This window comes from Pseudophryne corroboree, chromosome 11 (assembly GCF_028390025.1).
Source record: "Pseudophryne corroboree isolate aPseCor3 chromosome 11, aPseCor3.hap2, whole genome shotgun sequence".
NCBI classification, from domain to species: domain Eukaryota; kingdom Metazoa; phylum Chordata; class Amphibia; order Anura; family Myobatrachidae; genus Pseudophryne; species Pseudophryne corroboree.
In genome coordinates this window covers 345,394,673-345,418,438 of record NC_086454.1, presented here as the reverse complement: position 1 = coordinate 345,418,438, position 23,766 = coordinate 345,394,673, and the positions used below count along the sequence as shown (strand labels likewise).

The 23,766-nt window shown below is 46.5% G+C and overlaps 1 protein-coding gene across 3 annotated transcripts in view; it reads right to left on the bottom strand.

The window, feature by feature from the left end:
- PLCG2 (phospholipase C gamma 2) overlaps positions 1-23,766 on the bottom strand; it is a 391,280-nt gene that overhangs the window by 273,281 nt on the left and 94,233 nt on the right. For all 3 annotated transcript variants that reach the window (XM_063945955.1, XM_063945956.1, XM_063945957.1), the window contains exon 2: positions 12,510-12,751. In XM_063945955.1, the coding sequence (XP_063802025.1) occupies positions 12,510-12,708 (199 nt within the window). In that variant the 5' untranslated portion in view covers positions 12,709-12,751. The remainder of the gene's footprint in view (positions 1-12,509; positions 12,752-23,766) is intronic.

Genomic DNA, 23,766 nt, shown 5'->3' with positions numbered 1-23,766 from the left:
CACAGGTATATTACTTCAACACCCACACAGGTATATTACTTACATCAATACCTACACAGGTATATTACTTCAACACCTGCACAGGTATATTACTTCAACACCCACACAGGTATATTACTTACACCAACACCTACACAGGTATATTACTTCAACACCTACACAGGTATATTACTTCAACACCTACACAGGTATATTACTTACACCAACACCTACACAGGTATATTACTTCAACACCTGCACAGGTATATTACAAACACCAACACCCACAAGGTTATTTTACTTCAACACCTACAAAGGTATATTACTTAAACACCTACACAGGTATATTACTTACATAAACACCTACACAGGTATATTACTTCAACACCCACACAGGTATATTACTTACACCAACACCTACACAGGTATATTACTTACACCAACACCTACACAGGTATATTACTTCAACACCTACACAGGTGTATTACTTACACCAACACCTACACAGGTATATTACTTACACCAACACTTACACAGGTATATTACTTACACTGACACCTACACAGGTATATTATTTACACCGACACCTACACAGGTATATTACTTACACCTACACAGGTATATTACTTACATAAACACCTACGTAGGTATATTACTTACACCAACACAGGTATATTACTTACATAAACACCTACACAGGTATATTACTTACACCTACACAGGTATATTACTTACACCTACACAGGTATATTAGTTACATAAACATCTACACAGGTATATTACTTACACCTACACAGGTATATTACTTACATAAACACCTACACAGGTATATTACTTACACCAACACCTTCACAGATATATTACTTACACCCACACCTACACAGGTATATTACGTACACTGACACCTACACAGGTATATTACTTACACCCACACCTACACAGGTATATTACTTACTCCAACACTTACACAGGTATATTACTTACACCGACACCTACACATGTATATTACTTACAGCAACACCTACACAGGTATATTACTTACACCGACACCTACACAGGTATATTACTGACACCGACACCTACACAGGTATATTACTTACACCAACACTTACACAGGTATATTACTTACACCGACACCTACACAGGTATATTACTTACAGCAACACCTACACAGGTATATTACTTACACCGACACCTACACAGGTATATTCTTACACCAACACCTACACAGGTATATTACTTACAGCAACGCCTACACAGGTATATTACTTACTCCAACACCTACACAGGTATATTACATACACTGACACCTACACAGGTATATTACTTACACCCACACCTACACAGGTATATTACTTACACTGACACCTACACAGATATATTACTTACACCCACACCTACACAGGTATAGTACTTACTCCAACACCTACACAGGTATATTATGTACACTGACACCTACACAGGTATATTACTTACACCCACACCTACACAGGTATATTACTTACACTGACACCTACAAAGGTATATTACTCACACCAACACCTACAAACTGTGTAGGTGTTGATAAGTAATATACCTGGCCAGGCTAGAGAGACATAATGCTAAGAGGTGAACTTTGTACTAATGTCTAGTGATGCACGGCAGAGAGATAAGCTTCTGGAAATGGGACACAGATAAGAACAATAAATCGTTCTGTTAATTATATAAAGTAGCTGATATGATACAGTAGCGGCACGGTTTTTACAGACAAAGCTTTTACATTGTGAGCAGTGCACAGGCTAATCATACAGGGACTGTGCACAGGCTATATAGATTGCAATATAAGAGTGTAGCTTGTATATAGATTCTGTAATATACAAAGTGTAAATATTTACCCTGCACTGTACCTAGAGGGCCCATGCGCATGCGAGCAAATTCTGGTCTTGTGTCCGTCACACCTGGAAGCACTCTCTTATTTTATGGAACTATCACAGTCCTAAGAGAGCTCTAGAACTAGTTCTATATTTCCATTACAAGGACTATGGAGAGAGCTAGATTATCATTGCAGAACTGTATTAGGACTAAGATAGTGTAAGAGGATAGCTTCAGAATCTAATAGGGGTTAGAAGAGATTAAAATTATAGCTATTCTAGTTCAAGAGCTTTAACCCCTAATACATCTTCTTATACACGTTACATCACAGTAGACCCCATTATACATAATACACCACAGTAGAGCCACTTATACACATTACATCACACTAGAGTCCCTTATAAACGTTACATCACAATAGAACCCCTTATACTCGTTACATCACAGTAGAGCCCCTTATACTCGTTACATCACAGTAGAGCCCCTTATACACGTTACGGCACAGTAGAGCCCCTTATACACGTTACGTCACTGTAGAGAACCTTACGTCACCATAGAGCCCCTTATACATGTTACATCACAGTAGAGCCCCTTATACATGTTACATCATAGTAGTGCTCCTTATACATGTTACATCACAGTAGTGCCCCTTATACACGTTACATCACAGTATAGCCCCATATACATGTTACATCACAGTTGAGCTCCTTATACATGTTACGTCACAGTAGTGCCTCTTATACATGTTATGTCACAGTAGTGCCCCTTATACACGTTACATTACAGTACAGCCCCTTATACACATTACATCACAGTAGAGCCCCTCATACATGTTACATCACAGTAGTGCACCTTATACATGTTACGTCACAGTAGAGCCCCTTATACACATTATGCCAGGTAGAGCCCCTTATACTTCATTCCTCCTCCTCATTCATCCTTGTCATCAAACCCCCCCCCCCTTCCCGCAGGGTGTACTGTCAGTGAGCAGAGCGTGTGTGTGTGTGTGTGTGTGTGTGTGTGTGTGTGTGTGTGTGTGTGTGTGTGTCTGTGTGTGTCTGTGTGTGTCTTTTAATTTATTTTACTTTCCCCTAATTGTAGCAGATTTGGAATTTCTAATTATTATTATTATTATTATTATCATTATTATTAATTTTATTTGTATTATTATTATCATTATTATTATTATTATTATTATTATCATCATCATTAATTGTATTAATAATAAAAAAGTGCATCATCCTTAGTTTAATTAACCCAGCATCTCACCCTGCTTCCAGGGAACCATCAACGAGGTAGCCGAGGGCTTTCTCACATGCACGCAGCCCCTATCACCCATACATCATTCTCTGAGACACAGATATACTGTATCCGAGCTTAAGCCATACCTTAGTAAACACCACCCATCAAATGCGTATCTAGTGCTGGCAAAAGCCAAGCAATGGGGTCTGGTGCTGTGCAAGATGCTTCATACACAGGCCAATAGCATTCATCTTCCAGCTGCGTTATCCAGCTTCAGAAATAATGATCCTCTTGATTATTAAGCATCACCGTGGGGTTGAATACATAAGTGCTTCAATATCGGGCCAGTTGCCCACTATCACTGGCAATATAGCAGCAGGTATGGTCACAATAGACCACATGTGCACAAAGTCCTCCTGAGACCTCAGGACCTAGCTGTAAGATGTCACCATCCCTTCTTTGTAAAGTACCTTCCCATAAGTTTCTGGTTCCAGCAGCTCACTTACAATAATAGCAGGAACATGATTCAAAATCCAGCCACACGTCTCATGGACTATTTAGTACACCAAGCATGAGACTATTTTGGACTCAGGACCCATGATTTTTCTCCATTGCATATAATTATAATAAGTAAAATCCATTGCCTCCTTTATCAAGAGAGACACAAGAACTGACAGACGTACAGCCTTCAAACTGTACAACACTCCAACTGTACAATCTTCCAGCCGTACAGCCTTCAAATAGTGCAACCTTTCAACCATACAGTTTTCCAACTATACAATCTTCCAACCGTACAGCCTTCCAACCATACAGCCTTCCAACTGTACAGTATATCAACCATAGAGCCTTCCAACTGTGCGGCACTCCAACCATACAGCCGTCCAACTGTGCTGCATTCCAACTGTTTAGTTCTCTAACCATGCAGCCTTCCAATTGTGCAGCACTTCAACTATACAGCTTTCCAACTGTACTGTACTCCAACCATACAGCCATCCAACTGTGCAGCACTTCAACTATACAGTTTTCCAACTGTACAGTACTCCAACCCTACAGCTATCCAACTGTACAGCACTCCAACCATACAGCCTTCAAACCGTACAACCTTCCAACCATACAGCCTTCCAACTGTACAATCTTCCAACCACAGAGTCTTCTAACTGTACAATCTTTCAACCGTACAGCCTTCAAATCATACTGTCTTCAAACCATACAGCATTCCAACTGTACAGTACTCCAACCATACAGTTATCCAACTGTACAGCACTCCAACCCTACAGCCTGCCAACTGTACAGTACATCAGTCATACAGCCTTCCAACTGTGTGGCACTCCAACCATACAGCCTTCCAACTGTGCTGCATTCCAACTGTATAGATCTCTAACCATGCAGCCTTCCAACTGTGCAGCACTTCAACTATACAGCTTTCCAACTGTACAGTACTCCAACCATACAGCCTTCCAACTGTGCAGCATTTCAACTATACAGCTTTCCAACTGTACAGTACTCCAACCATACAGCCTTCCAATGGTGCAGCCACAACTGTACAGTACTCCAACCATACAGCCTTCCAACTGTACGTCACTCCAACTATACAGTCTTCCAACTGTACAGAGCTCCAACCATACATCCTTCCAACTGTACAGCACTCCAACCATACAGCCTTTCAACCATACAATCTTCCGACCATTCAGCCTTTGAAAATTACAGCCTTCCAACTGTACAGTACTCCAATCATACAGCCTTCTAACCATACAATCATCTATCTGTACAGCCTTTCAACTGTACAGTACTCCAATCATACAGCCTTCCAACCATACAATCATCTATCTGTACAGCCTTCCAACTGTACAGTACTCCATTCATACAGCCTTCCAACCATACAATCATCTATCTGTACAGCCTTCCAACTGTACAGTACTCCAGTCATACAGCCTTCCAACCATACAATCATTATCTGTACAGCCTTCCAACTGTACAGTACTCCAGTCATACAGCCTTCCAACCATACAATCATTATCTGTACAGCCTTCCAACTGTACAGTACTCCAGTCATACAGCCTTCCAACCATACAATCATCTATCTGTACAGCCTTCCAACTGTACAGTACTCCAATCATACAGCCTTCCAACCATACAATCATCTATCTGTACAGCCTTCCAACTGTACAGTACTCCATTCATACAGCCTTCCAACCATACAATCATTATCTGTACAGCCTTCCAACTGTACAGTACTCCAGTCATACAGCCTTCCAACCATACAATCATCTATCTGTACAGCCTTCCAACTGTACAGTACTCCAATCATACAGCCTTCCAACCATACAATCATCTATCTGTACAGCCTTCCAACTGTACAGTACTCCAGTCATACAGCCTTCCAACCATACAATCATCTATCTGTACAGCCTTCCAACTGTACAGTACTCCAATCATACAGCCTTCCAACCATACAATCATCTATCTGTACAGCCTTCCAACTGTACAGTACGCCAATCATACAGCCTTCCAACCATACAATCATTATCAGTACAGCCTTCCAACTGTACAGTACTCCAATCATACAGCCTTCCAACCATACAATCATCTATCTGTACAGCCTTCCAACTGTACAGTACTCCAATCATACAGCCTTCCAACCATACAATCATCTATCTGTACAGCCTTCCAACTGTACAGTACTCCAATCATACAGCCTTCCAACCATACAATCATCTATCTGTACAGCCTTCCAACTGTACAGTACTCCAATCATACAGCCTTCCAACCATACAATCATCTATCTGTACAGCCTTCCAACTTTACAGTACTCCAATCATACAGCCTTCCAACCATACAATCATCTATCTGTACAGCCTTCCAACTTTACAGTACTCCAATCATACAGCCTTCCAACCATACAATCATCTATCTGTACAGCCTTCCAACTGTACAGTACTCCAATCATAAGGCCTTCCAACCATACAATCATCTATCTGTACAGCCTTCAAATCATGCAGAGACCTCCAACTGTACAGTACTCCAATCTTCAGGGCCAAATTAAGGCTTGAGGAGGGCCCAGGGCAATTGTTTTTTTTTTTTTTTGGGGGGGGGGGGGCTGTTAGTGAAAATGTAAAAATATTATGCTGGCAATGTACTTAAATACTGAATGTGCAAATGTTCCTAGCAGCACAACGCTGTTAAACTAGCTGTAGTGCTCCAGTTCACATCATGCTACACAGTGCCCCCAGTTCACAGTACGTCACTGTCCCAGTTCACATTATGCCACAGTGCCAGCGGTGCCCCCCCAGGACCTTCTTGTTCCTACTTCTTGCCCCTCCTACCCGGTATGGCATCATCCCCATCACAGTTTAGTTTGATGCTGGTGATGTAGCTTTGTGTGAGGGCCCCCCTGTGTGTGTGGGGGCCCCTGGACGGCCAACCCAGCTGCCATGTTATTAATCTGGCACTGCAAAGTGCGAACCATACAGCTTTCAAACTGTACAGCCTTCCAATCAAATCACTGGCAGAACCAGCTTCCCCTTTTTAGAGAAAATGAATACAGCCTTCACGCTATCAATGGAGACCTTCCTTTATCTGCTAAGTGACACTATTCCTTTAAGACTTAGTTTATTGTTAAAAAACAGGCAGCCAGTTTTCCTCTTTATGGAGCAGACAACTAGATCTTTACGGACTCAAAGTCAGGGGTCACTGGATTTAAGTAACTTGTCTCAGTTCAGGCATCATCTCGTCAATAAATGAAAATGTTTAGTTCTTTCATGTGAGATAGGGAAAAGCAATTTAAAGTGTTGACCTCTTGCTCAGCGGTGAAATTGTATTCTAGCTGTGATTTCCAAAGAGCGTTGCCAGAATCTGAAAGTGATTTGTGGTCAGTATCAGGAGGTGGGAACACTTTTGGGGGGGATTAAAGGAAACGCTTCTCTGTGCTTTAAAATTAATAGAATATATATATATATATATATATACTTTCTGTATATCAAGCAATGATCTCTGTTATTTACACTATCAATGTCTTGCACAGCCTGAGTTATGAATCCTGATGGACCTTAGATATCATGGACCTCAGTTGTGGTCTTCAAGTCTTGCTCAGATAGATAACTCTGACACATGGACAAAATAACCATATTAATCAACATGACAGCAGTTCTGTCAAGGAAGCATTTCCTACTTGCACATAGGCCCTCATTCCGAGTTGTTCGCTCGCTAGCTGCTTTTAGCAGCAGTGCAAACGCTAAGCCGCCGCCCTCTGGGAGTGTATCTTAGCTTAGCAGTAGTGCGAATAAAAGGATCGCAGTTCTGCTGCAAAAAAAGATAGTGCAGTTTCTGAGTAGCTCGAGACTTACTCCTAGCTAGCGATCACTTCAGACTCTAGTTCCTGTTTTGACGTCACAAACACGCCCTGCGTTCGGCCAGCCACGCCTACGTTTCCCCAGCCACTCCTGCTTTTTTATCCGACACGCCTGCGTTTTTACACACACTCCCCGAAAACGGTCAGTTACCACCCAGAAACACCTACTTCATGAAAAGCGTCGCTAGACCTTGTGTGAAACTGCATCGGCTTTTGTGAAAGTACGTCGCACGTGCGCACTGCACCCCATACACATGCGCAGAAGTGCCGCTTTTTCACCTAAACGCTGCGCTGCGACCGAAAGCAGCTAGCGATCAACTCGGAATGAGGGCCATACTACGTGTGTACTGTATACAGTACACCTTTATGGTGTAATCCTATTTTAAATTCCTTTTTGCCTTCTGAGATTCTGGAATGGCTTTTATACGTCCACTTTGCCACTTCAACCAGGCATGTCTCCATACCCCATAAGGCTTATCTTGGAACTGTGGAACTTATGATTATTTTTGCAATGTTTGATTTGATTTCTGATAGCAGACAGAGTAGTTAGGACATAGATTGTCGCTGGAATAAATCACGGGAGATCTTTTACCCTTATAGCATTTTAAAAGACGTTCAGTGATGTTCATTGGAAGTGGCCAATATACAGGCTTTATTAGGTAATACAATGATTTGCAAATCATTGTTAAGATATGTCTAAGTACGTACAGTATGATTCATTTCATATACAGCATTTATATATATTGGTTTGCCTGCAGAACTAAAGTTTTACAGACTCAGAACCAGGGATATAGGGGGGTTATTCCGAGTTGATCGCACGTGCTAACTTTTTGCTATTGGTGCGATCAACCTGACGTCGCCTATGGGGGAGTGTATTTCTGCATAGCAGGGCTGCGATCGCTTGTGCAACCCTGCTATGCTAAAAAAGTTTCTAGCAAAACAAGACCAGCCCTAGACCTACTTACCATTTACGACGGATCCAGCGATGCAGGTCCCGGATTTGACGTCAGACATCCGCCCTCAAAACGCCTGGACACGGCTGCATTCGCTGGACCACTCCCGGAAAACGGTCAGTTGACGCCCCGACACGCCTTCCTCCTGTCAATATTCTTGCGGTCGCTGCTGCGATCGCTTTCCTTGTTCCCGGCATGCAAGCGCAGTCCCGACCTGTTTGCACCACAGCGAAGAACCGCTGCGTGCGAACGGGTCGGAATGACCCCCATAGACTGAAAGCCCGACTGGCCCTCTGCAAATAACTTAACAGAAGCCAGCTGGATATTCTTTAGACATGCATGAGTGCTGATGCGGCGTGTGTTTTCTCCATGCAGGTCACCCCTGTCTCGCTGGAGGCGCGTGTACATAGACTCCTGCACTGCGCAGGTCTCCGGAAACGCATGTTCCAGGTGATTTTTATACTGCGCATGCAAATATCTCCATGAAAATGGGCAAACCCGGTGGTTTGAGTAGGTTGACACCAGGTACAAAAGATCAACAGATGAATGGTTGACAGTGCTTAAGGTCGACACGTTTAAAAGCTCGACATGACAATGTTTCCCGACAGTGCACCGAGTGTTTGCTTGGTAATATGGCGGCATCTAATATACTGCTTGTTTCATTATGGTTATACCGATGTGCGTCTGAGGTAGTGCTGAACGCAGTTTGGGCGTAATTGCTACCGCATTGCGTGCATGAAATTAAATGTGTATTTTTGCCTGTATACAGGGTTGCACGTGAATGGACGGCCGATTACAGGACTCTTCCAGTAGGAACCGGTACCATTATCAGAGCGAACTACGTTCAGCCCATCCGTGGTGCAAAAGACACGTCTGAAAGCAGGCGCATTTATCCTTTCGCCCTCCTCGGCATACCCCATGATTCTATTGACACGTTGCCTATGTGGAAATGCCCCATTTCAGGGGGTAATTCCAAGTTGATCGCAGCAGGATTTTTGTTAGCAGTTGGGCAAAACCATGTGCACTGCAGGGGAGGCAGATATAACATGTGCAGAGAGAGTTAGATTTGGGTGGGGTGTGTTCAATCTGCAATCTAATTTGCAGTGTAAAAATAAAGCAGCCAGTATTTACCCTGCACAGAAATAAAATAACCCACCCAAATCTAACTCTCTCTGCACATGTTATATCTGCCTCCCCCCCTGCAGTGCACATGGTTTTGCCCAATTGCTATCAAAAATCCTGCTGCGATCAACTTCGAAATACCCCCTCAGCTCGGTTCCACCTCGTCAGTCCCAAGGGAAGATGCAACTGAAAAGCATGCGACTCGGAATCAGTTGTGTAGGCTCAGTTGCGGCACAGTGCGTGAACAGACAAGAAACGCTCTGCAACACTCTCCAAAGCAGGCAGCAGGGCTGTGCCGTACCCAACAGCAATGAAATGAGGTCACCTGAAGCGCAGAACCCTGATAATGCATAGGCAGATCTCTTTGGGGGCATATCTATTATAAATTGCGGCAAAGTCCGCGAATAGTAAGAATCTTTACTGAAGCATTCCTCTGCAATAAGAATAAAATCACTGAGAGGTCATCCGCAATCACTTTATTACTATGTACAGATGCCATCGTGGCTACAGCACATGTCAGGCGTTCCGTGCGCAAAGAGCCGCAATGCACAGTGGTGGGACCTCCTGCAGCCCACCAGAGAGGGATCGCAAGACCGCGCTCAGGCAGGGCCGCCCCCTTTGCAGTCAATAGGCTAATGACATTCCCATAGATATACCCATGTATGCTTTCTGTATTGGTACATTTAAGGAATACTAGGTTCTGCCCTTAAACATGCCGACGGGATCCAGTCTGAAGGTCGACGCTGTATAGGGCGTTAATGTTTAGGTCTACCACTACTGGTCGACAGTCAATAGGTCAACATGTTCTAGGTCGACAGGTCAAAAGGTCGACATGACTTTTTCAATTTTTTTTCTTTTTTTTGAACTTTTTCATACTTAACGATCCACGTGGACTACGAATGGAACGGTAATCTTGCCCGAAGCATGGCGAGCAAAGCGAGGGACATGGTGCACTAATTGACACGGTGCACTAATTGGACTTCCCGGTCACTGTACGGAGAAAACGACACCAAAAATACATGAAAAACTCCTGTCGACCTTTTGAACTGTCGACCTAGCACATGTCGACCTAGAACCCCTGTCGACTTTCCAACCCTGTCGACCTAGTGCCTGTTGACATATAGTGGTCGACTGAAACATTGTCGACCTAGAACCTGTCGATGCAATGAGCCACACCCCATGCCGACACAGCAGTTTGTACATATGGTAAGGGCAAGATCAATTATAACTACGCCCCCTAGCCTCATAAAGGGGGAGTTTTAATTATCGCAAATAAATTGATTATCTTCCCCTCTCTTTATCTGCATACAGGCCTGTTACATTGCCAGGACAGCAGGATTACCTACTTGCCAGGACAGCTCTTCCAATAAAGAGCTTTCCCGGCGATGCAAATAATTCCAGGTTTATGACCCAGGGGTTAAAGCGCGCATGTGCGGCCAGCACCGTGCCACTAATTGGGTCATCATGCTAGCCAGGTACTGCTTCCGTATATGGCCCATCTTTTGTAGATTGCCAAACTCTCTCGGGATTCCAGTAGATCGCCCATTATTTCAGAAACTACCCAGACATTTCGGGAGAGTTGGCAAGTGTACCCGTGGATTGTGAGCAAACGCCTTTTACAGAACAAGTAACTATTGTTCTCTGTTACAGTTAAACATTTTAGAAGACGGTGATGGATGATAAAAATCACAATGTATTCTGTACATGTTTATATAAACCTGCCAAATAGATCATTTGCTTCAAAGAATTACACTGTCACTGAGCAGGGAACAATTCAACAATAAATCTTGTGTATTGTTTCTTAGTGAGTCTGAAAAGCCACGCAGTGATTTGTAATGCAGCGCGCCTTGCGTCCTGCTCTGTACCACGCACTCACTGGATGCTGCCTGGGTGGGAACGCCCGGTTACACTTCCAAAGTCAGTATAATCCGGTTTGGTTACTTATTCTCACTTTTGACACATTTGCAGTGTGAAAACGTGCAAGATACACTCTTACATGTATAAAACCCTACACGTGTTTCCAAACAGCAATTACAAAGGTGATAACCGCAAACTATCAAAGTACAAAAAAAACAATCAGTATTATTTTTCCTTAAGAATATAGGGCCTTATTCAGACCCGATCGCAGCAGCAAATTTGTTCTCTAACGTGCAAAACCATGGTTGTCATTCCGAGTTGTTCGCTCGCTAGCAGTTTTTAGCAGCCGTGCAAACGCTATGCTGCCTCCCACTGGGAGTGTATTTTAGCTTAGCAGAAGTGCGAACGAAAGGATCGCAGAGCGGCGGCAAAGTTTTTTTGTGCAGTTTTAGGGTAGCTCAAAACCTACTCAGCGCTTGCGATGACTTCAGACTGTTCAGTTCCTGTTTTGACGTCACTAACACGCCCTGCGTTCGCCCAGCCACGCCTGCGTTTTTCCTGGCACGCCTGCGTTTTTCCGAACACTACCTGAAAACAGTCAGTTGACACCCAGAAACGCCCACTTCATGTCAATCACTCTGCGGCCAGCAGTGCAACTGAAAAGCTTCGCTAGACCTTGTGTGAAACTACATCATTCGTTGTGAAAGTACGTTGCGCATGCGCATTGCGCCGTATACGCATGCACAGAAGTGCCTTTTTTTGCCTCATCGCTGCACAGCGAACGAATGCAGCTAGCGATCAACTCGGAATGACCACCATTGTGCAGTGCAGGTGGGGCAGATGTAACATGTGCAGAGAGAGTTGAGTGGGTTATATTGTTTCTGTGCAGGGTAAATACTGGCTGCTTTATTTTTACACTGCAATTCAGATTTCAATTCTAACTCTCTCTGCACATATTACATCTGCCCCACCTGCATTGCACATGGTTTTGCCCACTAGAGAACAAATTTGCTGCTGCGATAAGGTCTGAATGTTCAATTCAATAATGTTTGAACAAGAGGCTTATGCATGCTGCTTATACTGATTCTATAGGAGCAGAGGTAATATGTATGATATAAGTGACTCCTTAGCCAGTACAGAAGGTGCAGGGTACTTACAGAATCCTTCAAGTCTATCTGCTGTCTTGCTCCAAGCCACCTGGAAGGTTTCCATTATCACCTGGATGGTCCTCCGCTCAGGGTGGGACTTGCGGTAGTTAAATACGGTCATCACAGTACCCAGCTCAAGGGTCCTCTTTATCTGGCTCTTCTCATACTCCGGCAGCGCCCGGCATTCAGAGCTCCGCCTCCGCGCCATCGCAAACACACTCCCCAAAGCGGCCGTACACCTTTCAGATGTGCTGCGGAGCAGAAAATGACACTTTTATTACATGCTTGTAGGCGTTCTAGTCATAAACGTAACAGCGCATTAGTAATAACTGACGTAGATTACCCTTTTCACACTGAAGCCCTAGCTCCGAGCCGCGTGCGACCGGGGATACTGGACACGGGTCGGAACCGGGCCTTCAGATTACTATCCTCTTTCACGCCGCCTTGATGTAGCCGGGTTATTCCCACATTGTCGCCATTAATACAGGACGCCTGGAGATGAAGTCTTCTCCAAGCGTCCTGAGCCTGCCAATCAGGAGCCTTTTTAAGCATGACCTTTTAGAAGGTTTTGGGGACTTGAGGATTAGAGTTCAGGAGCCAAAGTAATTTACCAACGAAAATATAAAACTGCATACCAGGCGTGTGTAGCTGGAGCAGGGACCAGCTGCTGGAAGGCTGATATCTCTGGTTCTGGGCATAGTAGAGACAAGCTGCCAGTGTCCACCAAAAGGGGAGAGTCACGGCTTTTGGCTTATACCCTCCGAAATACTCTAAGTCAGACAGAACTCAAGATATCTGGCTGGGAAGAGCAAGTAACAGGCTTGGATGGGGACCACTGCTTTCAAGTCAGATATCTCCGGTTCCCCAGGGCCGATTTTCAAAAATCTGGTACCCTTGGAAAGAGGGGGGCCTCATCTATCAGCCTAGGGCCTTTATACTCCTGGGGACCTTGGGCAAGAGCCCATTGAGCCCATATACGAAAAGACAGCCCTGGACCCGGGTTGCGCTGGCTTGCTCCGGCAGAGACTTGTCATGAGAGGGGTAATACAGAGGCAGATTCAAATTTCTGGTATGGGTTTAAGGGGTACATTTACTAAGCTGTGATAAGAGCGGAGAAGTGAGCCAGTGGAGAAGTTGCCCATGGCAACCAATCAGCACTGAAGTAACATCTATAATTTGCATACTATAAAATGATACAGGGCTGCTGATTGGTTGATGGGGAAATATCTCCACTGGCTCACTTCTCCGCTCTTATCACTGCTTAGTAAATGTACCCCTAAGGGTCTGTAATTGAGTAACTCTGGAGTACACTTTACATGAGGGATCAGACCACGTGACTCAACCCGCAGATAATTGGATCTGCCCAAAGTGAAGCCCGTACAACCAGGGGCAAACGCAGGATTCCTGGAAGTGTCGCCAGCCCATGAAGGATAGATAGCATGTAACAAACCATAGTCTCCTCCATATAAAGTGCAGTATGTAATACAGTACGTCAGACCTATGCCAGGCCCAACGCTCGCGGTAAGCCACATACCAGACTCTCTGGTGTGGTGACTGAGCGCTCAGATCCACAGACACACACAGCAGACCTGGTAGGAAAATCTGCCACTGGGCATGTGCAGTAACTCCATTCCGCCCTTTATATTGCATATATTGGCCTCTGGCCAGGCTGTGGGGATCGGGTTTTCCAAGCAACTGGACCCCCCCCCCCCCACACACACACACACATCCCGCAATTGCCTATGTGTACAATGCTTGTAAATAACTATCTGCATTTCTCATTTTTTGAGCGTTACTCATGAAAGGCATGTCTATTATAAGTGATAATGCACTCCAACTGTATGTTACTATAGATACTACCTCAACGTCTATATCTCCTATATAATAGCCCAGATCTGTGACTTTGTGATTCATTTGCTAACGCTGGGCGGAGTCACAACACTGGGCGGAGTTAGTCAAATGAGTCACAGATCTGGCCAAATCTACAGGAGACTAGGAGCAGAAGCAGATGGTATGGGCATGGCACAGGCAGGGGTGCATACCTCCCAGCTTTCTGCAGGAGCTTTCTTCAGGCAGAAGGAGGGACACACACTCGGCGAAAAGGGGGCGTGGCTTCACGGGAGGGCTCCCGTTTTCGTCAGTGAGGGGGCATGCCCAGCACTCTGTGAGCTGCTGGCATGCCCCCAGGGGCTGATTATGAGTCCAGGGGGCCCAGGGCACTTGAGACAGGGGAGCACTATCACATTGCTGTGCCTGCTGTGGGGTTGGGGGCGTGGCCTAATCGTGGCCCGCTCGGGCACGCCCCCTTATGCAAATTCCGATTTTTATTTTTTTAATGGGATTTTGGCCCCTCAGCTAGGGCTAAATACAGAGGAGGTGGTCGCTCCCCCCTACACACCCGCACAGGCAGAAGAAAGCAGGGAGACTGCTGCATCCCTGTAACACCACAGACCTGCCAACACGCAGCAGCGTGTGCTGACTGTAGCACAATGCTGCCGTTGTTGCTGGCAGTACGGGGGGGGGGAGCTTCTGAGCTGGGACAGAGCTACTCCAGCCGGGGGGGCCCCTAAAACTGTGGGGCAAACGGTACGTACCCCCTGCCCGCCCCACCTTAATCCGGCTCTGCTGCTGGAACCCCCCCTTAATCCGTACCCCCTAATGCCCCCTCTCCCTCTGTCTCCACTATTCACCGCTGCTCTGCTAAGCAGAACAGCGAGTACAGGAGCTTTCCAACTGCCCCCCCCACCGTGGGACACTGCGACCCGCGGGTGGGACAGCGGGACAGACCCCAAAAAATGGGACTGTCCCGCGAAAATCGGGACATTTGGGAGGTGAAAGGGTTAAAGCTCGTCTCTGCTTCACATGTCATAGAATTGTTTGTGTTACAGAACTGTTTGTTCCAGCACATTTTTGCTACTGTCTTTGTCTGTTATCTTTTTATACCGTGTGAATAACTTTTCTATTTGAGTACAAATTTGCCCATATATGTATATCCTTCCGCTGCGGCAGTTCCTAGCCAATCATGTTATGTTAACCCCCTTTTGTGTTCTGTCCAATTAGTTATTGACTTGGGACATACACGCCCTAAATCCTTTCTTTTATATACTTTTGTTAAACAAACAATAAACAGTGTGAATCTTTACTGCTTGTGTTTTGCATGTTACTTGTAGCATAAGGTTTACACTCACGGACGTCTAAGAGACTATCACATCGAGGGTTAAAGAATAGAGGAGTAATCCTTACAAGTGGGGGCTCGCCCGGGATTCAGTTGATCGTCCCCGGACCGGGAAGATAGAGAATTTATTGTCTGTCTTTGCCATACGGGATTGCGGTCATACACTGAAGCTGAATCCGTGTCAGTGTTCTGGGAACACGTGACCTAACATCTTTAATGTCTGGGACTTAAAGATACGTCTGAGAAGTGACCAGGGGTCCAAGCGCAATTCTCCAAAGACGTTAGTATCTGGGATACTTAAAATAGACCTGGGAGTCTATACATAACGTAGATTTTACCTCGATTTGATTGTCTACTTATTATGTTATGGCCATAACAGATATTAGAGTATAAGTTTCATGTATTCAGCTTGACGGGTGGTAAGTGCACGTCTGTTGAATACCCTTATAACTTTCTTGCTTCCTATCACAATACGCTGCATTTCCAAATCCCTGTACGAGTGGTGAGTAAACGTACAGATTATTACTATCGATTGTTTTGTTAAAGTACTATGCAGATGATATTGTGATATTGTCAATAACTAATTAACTGGTTAGCTGATGCATGCATAGAAAGTTGTTGGAAATTGTGTTTTTACTATGGGCTCTGGTCAGAGCAAGAAAACTGTATACCCCCCTCCCCTACCCGGGGAGACATGTAAAGAATACGTGGCCCGTAATTCTACCTCTGATTATTATTTGATTGATCCCTGGGTGGATAATTTAGCAGGGTGGACAGAGAAAGCAGGATAGGACCCATTCCCACGGGAAGGCAGTAATTACCCTTTCTATATGGATATGGTTAAAGGTCTTTGTTTAGGGGACAGGGAAGCCTGGCCGTGGTATGATCATGATCCACAATGGGATATGACATATATGCGGGCCGGGGGTGAGCAGTGGCTGACCATAGCGCCCTATTGGTATGATAAATCCATCAATAAGAAACAAAGGAGGATTAAAAATATCAGTTCCCAACAGCACAGAAAGGAGGAAGTGAGAACCTGTAAATCTTTGAAAACCCTCTCGCCTCCCCCTTACAGCCCAATATATCCTGCTCTTAAAGACACAGATCTCTTAGCAGCAGTAACCCTTTCACAACAGATGGGATCGCCTCCACCTCCACTGCTAGAAAATGCGTCCACTAGCTCTATCCCTAACGCACCAGTAACCCAGAGTTTAGATAATAGTATAATAACCTCCCAGCCCACATCCCTTAAACAACCAGCCACCCGCCGCACAGCCGATTCCACTATCGCTGCCGAGGGCTCCTTCTCCCCCCATGTCACTCGAGGAGGAACTGAATTCTCTGACGGCGGTGAAGCTTCTTCCACCACCGTTGCCCTCCACTTACCCTTTATGACAGTGGGAGACCAAATGTTAATAAAACCCATTGAAATAGAAGATTTAGACAGGATAGTAAAACACTGTCCCAAGCCTACCGTTACCCCCGCTGGCTGTATATCTTATTTGCGCAAAGCTTGCAAAGGACGCAGCTATACACAAGAAGACATGAGGCTGATTATAGATGGTGTAACCGACCACTATAATGGATGGGATTGGACAAAGGTCCCTGCCATCCACACACCTGCTGCACAAAATAGTGCCGCTACCTACACCCTCAACACACAGACAGGTATCGAGAATATGTGGAAGGAAATTGATACACATATGAAGGAAGTCTTTAAAACCCGTGCTTCTTTGCCTGTCGCTGTAGCTTGTAAACAGAAGCCTTCAGAGTCTGTTACTGAGTTTTGGAAAAGGTTTAAGGACTGCTGGACAGATGACGCTGGCTTACCTTTGCTTAACTCGGAAAGCTTACTCATTTCCACCTTCATTAACAACCTTTTACCTTCTGTCATAGTTTCTGTTAAGCAAAGCGTCTCTTCCTGGACTTCTGATAGTACGAAAGATTTTGAAAAACATCTATATGAGAAAGAGGCTGCAGGGTGTTTTGATGTAAAGAAACCTGCACCCACTCATAACTATCAGAACTCCAGACGCTTTGACAGACAGAACCAACCCCGCAGTCAGGGAAGATTCCAAAGACCCCAACATAAATCACCTACAGGAGACATGGCCGGCAAACGGCACACCTCCTGTTACAACTGTGGCCAGGATGGTCACTGGGCAAGAGATTGCCCCCAGCCCCCTCAGACACCTCGACAGCCTGCTCTGAATCCTGCCCCCCAACAACACCCCCGCCCACGCCATGACAACCCTCTCTCTGATCATGTACGTTTCAGAGTTGACTGGCAAGACCCCGCGCACTGACGGGGCCCGGAGGAGGGTATCCCAGCCTTTATTCAACTCACCCGTCATTGGAAAGATTCACCTCTGCTGCCACTTATTATAAATGGAAGTAAAATTCCCTTTTTAGTGGACAGCGGTGCAACAACCAGTGTTTTGTGTTCTGACCTATATGATGGTGATTTGGAAAAGACTGCTCCTTCAATGGGAATCAATGGGATACCCACCAATGCCTACCTAACCAAGGCCCTCTCTGTCTCCACAACAAAGGGGTTGCGCATGGGCAAACATAGGTTCACAGTCATACCTGAGTGCCCCATCAACCTACTAGGTAGGGACCTGCTTAGCAAACTTTCCATCTCTATTCTGCCCTCACCTACTGGTACTGGGTTGGATATTGAATCCCCTCATTTTCCAATTTGGGAAATGACTACCAACATGCCTGACCTAGCCCAAGTAAACCCCGCTCTTTGGTCAGAAGGTCCATATGACACTGGCCTAATCTCATGCACACCATATAAGGCCAATCTCAAACCCGACTCACAACCTGTTTATCAAAAGCAGTATCCCCTCTCACCAGAAAAGATAGAAGGTCTCCGCCCCATGATACAGCAATTCTTACAACAGGGTATTCTCAGACATATTGTATCACCATACTGTACTCCTGTAAACCCTGTTGCCAAAGCTGATGGCAGTATAAGATTTGTACAGGATCTCAGAGCGATCAATCAGCTAATAGTCCCAATTACACCAATTGTTCCAGACGTAAACTCACTCATTTCTGCAATCCCTGCAGATGCTGCGTTCTTCTCTGTAATTGATTTGAAGAATGCCTTTTTCAGCATACCTGTAGATTCACAGACACAATTACTTTTTGCCTTTTCTTTGGAGGGTAAACAACTTACCTGGTGCAGATTACCCATGGGCTATATTGACTCACCCGTTGTCTATAGCATTGTACTCCAGGCCACATTGGGGCCCTGGCAACCTCACCATGGTTCAGTCCTGCTACAGTATGCAGATGATCTGCTGCTCTGTAGTCAAACTGAGGAGGCCTGCCGAGAGGATGGTGTTTCATTACTAAACTGGCTTTGTGAATGTGGACACAAGGTGTCCAAAACAAAAATGCAATGGTGTAAAAAGCATGTTGATTACTTAGGTTTTGTGCTCACTCAGGGAGAGAGGAAAATCAGTCCACAACGCATACAGTCTGTATTGGGCCTGGTCACCCCAACTACCCAGAAGGAACTACTGTCCTTCCTGGGTATGGTAAATTACTGCAGACAGTGGATATCTGATTGCTCCTATTATGATAACATTTTGAGACAAGCCACACTGAAGGACAAACCTAAAACTGTACGATGGTCACAAGAAATGTTAACTGCATATGAAAGTTTAAAATGTATGTTGATGAAAAGTCCGGCACTTGGCCTCCCCAATTATGTACTACCTTTCCATCTATATGCAAGGGACAATTGTAAAACCATGGCGGGGGTGCTCACACAGTTTCATGGAGGGAAGTTGCGCCCCGTGGCATTTTTTTCCAAAGTCATGCCAGTGTCTGTGCAAGGTATGCCTGCCTGCCTCAGGGCTTTGGCAGCCTGTGCAATGGTTGCAGAAATGGCCACTACCCTCACTTTAGGCCACACCACAGTACTCCACACCACACATGATGTCCTGGCAATACTTAAAGGCTTACACACACAGCACATGTCAGCACAACGCCTTAGTGGATATGAAGTACTTCTTTTGGGCAACCCTACACTTACCATCAAGTACACTGCCAGTTCTTCTGGCCCTACACCCATTCTCAATGCCCTTTTAGGCTTGAAAGGTCCCGAGGATGAACCACCCGACCTACATGACTGTGCTGCTTCCATTGAAGCTGAAACCTCTCCCAGACTTGACATGTCTCCCGTTCCCATACCAGGCGCAGACATAGTTTTTGTTGACGGCTCCTGTAGTAGGCCCAATGACAATACATACCAAGCTGGCTATGCCATTGTCACCCTCCCTGACACTGTGTTGGAAGCCCTACCAATACCTTATCAGTCCGCGCAAGCTGCAGAACTCATTGCACTCACTAGAGCATGTCAGCTCTACCAGAACAAGCCTGTTACCATTTACACGGACTCCAGATACGCCCACGGCGTTGTTCATGACCATGGGGTCATTTGGCAACGCCGTGGCTTTCTCGGGGCAGATGGTAAGGGTATCTCGCATGCGCAGCTCATCTCTGATCTGTTACATGCCATTACCCTCCCTTCTGACATTGCCATTATCCACTGCAAGGCACATACTGGCGGCAAGGATAATATCTCCCTTGGCAACGCCCTTGCAGACACTACTGCTAAACAAGCGGCCCTACAGCCTACTGCCCATTCTCACATGGCAGTCATGGCCCCTCCCTCCCTTGACAACGTCCATCTGCTCACTCAACTTCAAGCTGCTACGACTAATACTGATCTCTCCGACTGGACTTACCCAATTCTGCAGAAAAATCCTAAATCAGGATTAATCTGCAAAGAGGGGAAACCCTGTATACCCCAGTCCAGTGCCCCTTTGCTCATTGCCCATTACCATGGTGTTGGTCACCATAGTAAAGCCACAACACTCCTCCTACTAACCAAGGATTTTTATGTTACTGAGGCCAAAACACTTGTGGACCAATATGTTAGCAGATGCATCACCTGCCTCAGGAACAACCCTAACAACCCTAATAAAGCGAAACACCAGCATCTTGAATACCCCACCACCCCTTTTACACACTTACAAATTGATTTTACCCATATCCCTGGCATAGGCAAACAAGAATATGCCCTGGTCATTGTAGATATGTTCTCTCGCTGGCCAGAAGTATTCCCAACTAAGTCAGAGGATGCTAAGACAGTAGCTAGAATCCTAACACAGGAAATCATCCCGAGATGGGGATGCCCATTGCAGATAAATAGCGACAAAGGCACAGCCTTTACAGCCAAAGTCACACAGGCCCTAGTGAAGGCCTTGCAAATAGAATGGAAGTTTCACATCCCGTACCACCCGCAGAGTTCAGGGGTCGTAGAAAGAATGAATAGGACCCTCAAAGACAAACTAAGGAAGGCCACAGGAGGTACCTTCCACAAATGGAAGCAAGTCCTCCCTATCATCCTAGCAGAAATTAGGATGACCCCACAGAAAACCCTAGGGTACTCCCCTTTTGAGATATTGATGGGTAGGCCTTTTCCCACCCCATGGGCAAAAAAACCGTTGATAATACAGGAAGGAGATCTAGAACTTATAAGGGAAGAGTATGTCAGGGCCCTCATAACCAAACTTGATGAGATTGAACATGAAGTTGTTTGTAAAAATCCTTTGAATCCACAGGAACCAACACACCCTTTCAAGGTTGGAGACAGAGTCGTGGTAAAGGTGCTCCCCAGGAACAAGAGCCCAGGAGACTTCACCTATGGTCCCGAGACAGAAGTCGTAGCAGTGACCAGAACAGCAGTCCTGACTGACGTGGGGCCCACTTGGATTCATGCATCCCGAGTAAAGAAAGTTCCCAGACCAGACCTTGAAGAAGAAGCAAGTGATTCCCGCGAGGTACTAACGGGGGCAGACAGCCCTGACCTCCAACAAGGAGAAGATGGAGGTCTAGAAGGAAACAATTAAATGAGAATCATATTATATAGATTAATGATTCTAAGAGGGGAATGAAAGGGTTAAAGCTCGTCTCTGCTTCACATGTCATAGAATTGTTTGTGTTACAGAACTGTTTGTTCCAGCACATTTTTGCTACTGTCTTTGTCTGTTATCTTTTTATACCGTGTGAATAACTTTTCTATTTGAGTACAAATTTGCCCATATATGTATATCCTTCCGCTGCGGCAGTTCCTAGCCAATCATGTTATGTTAACCCCCTTTTGTGTTCTGTCCAATTAGTTATTGACTTGGGACATACACGCCCTAAATCCTTTCTTTTATATACTTTTGTTAAACAAACAATAAACAGTGTGAATCTTTACTGCTTGTGTTTTGCATGTTACTTGTAGCATAAGGTTTACACTCACGGACGTCTAAGAGACTATCACATCGAGGGTTAAAGAATAGAGGAGTAATCCTTACAGGAGGTATGGGTGTGTGTGAGGGGTATGTCATACAGACAGACGGGCACCGGCTCACTGTGTGCTTGACCCCCCACATCGGCATACTCAGCAGGGTCTCTCTGGCGCGGAGGAGCGTCACTTTCTGGCACACTCCACGCTTCTTAGCTGCAGTTTTGTGGGGCACCTGCCGCTGTGCAGGTTCCGTACTGCCTCTTATCTCCAGCCCCGGCAACCCCACCGCTAGCTGCAGCGCTGCCACCCGCAGTGGAGTGCGCCCAGCTCATTCACACACTTTAGCTGACGGGTAGCGCTGCAGAAATCCGAGCTGCTTGCAGGCTCCGACCCACTTCTCCCTCCAGCCGCAGCGTCTCCTGGGAGCTAACCAGTCACTCCCAGTCTCCCCTTACCACAGTGCCCGGCAGCCGCGAGGTCCGCGCCACGTGCATGCTATGATCCCCTCCTCCCTCCAGCCGCAGCATCTCCTGGGGGCTAACCAGTCATTTCCAGTCTCACCTTACCACAGTGCCCGGCAGCTGCGCGAGGTCTGCGGTGTGTGACTGAGGAGGGGGGGGAGGGATGCGGACGGGCAGAGGAAGCAGGAATACAGCCTGAGAGAGTCAGCCATGCCAAGTCTCCAGCAGCAGCAGATCCCAACAGGTTGGAGTGGAACAGCAGCAGCCAGCAGCAGTGACTCCGGTAAGACACATCTGTCTGTCACCACTGTTTTGTCCCTAATACCAATCTCTCCCGTGCCCTGTGTTCTGTCATGTCCCTGTCACCCCTGGCCTTGCCCTGCCTCCCTTATCCTGGCCCTTTCACCCTTATCCTGGTCCTTTCACCCTTATCCTGGCCCTGTCACCCTTATGCTGGCCCTGTTACCCCTATCCTGGCCCTGTCACCCCTGTGCTTGCCCTGTCAACCCTATACTGGCCCCGTCACCCCTGTCCTGGTCCTGCCGCCCCTACCCTGGCCCTGTCACCCCTATCCTGTCCCTGTCATTTCTGTCCTGTCCCTGTCGCCCCTGTCCTGGCCCTGTCGCCCCTGTCCTGGCCCCGTCACCCCTGTCCTGGCACCGTCACCCCTGTTCTGACCCCGTCACCCCTGTCCTGGCCCCGTCAACCCTGTTCTGACCCTGTCACCCCTGTCCTGGCCCTGTTACTGCATACCCTCCAACTACCCTTTATGGCATGTACAGTACCCGCAGCGCCTCCAGACCTCTCCCCAATGCACCACACCTCCGCACCTTCCCCTCCACCACATGCGGCACTCCACCCCTCCCCCACATGCTGTGCCTCCATACCCCCTACACCACCCGCAGCTCCCACTCCTCCGCCCCTTCACCACCCACAGCACCTCCAGGCCCCCTCCACCATTCACCCCCCTTATATGTCTCCCCCCACACCTGCCCCCCTCCACCCGCAGCATCTGCAGACACCCTCCTCCATCCGCGGTCCCCCCCCTCACCCACCCCTCCCCCACCAACGGCACCCCCGCACCTCGCCCTCCACCACCTGCAGCACCTCCGGACCTCCTTTCCCATCCGCCTCACCACCCGTACCTGCCCCTACCCTACCCGTGGTGCCTGTGGTCCCCTACCCCACCCCCGGCACTCCCGTCCCTTCCCATCCCACAGCACCTCCGGAACCCTTCACCCATCCACAACATCCCCACACCTGCCCCTCTCCCACCCGTGGCACCCCTGCCCCTCCCCCACCTGCAGT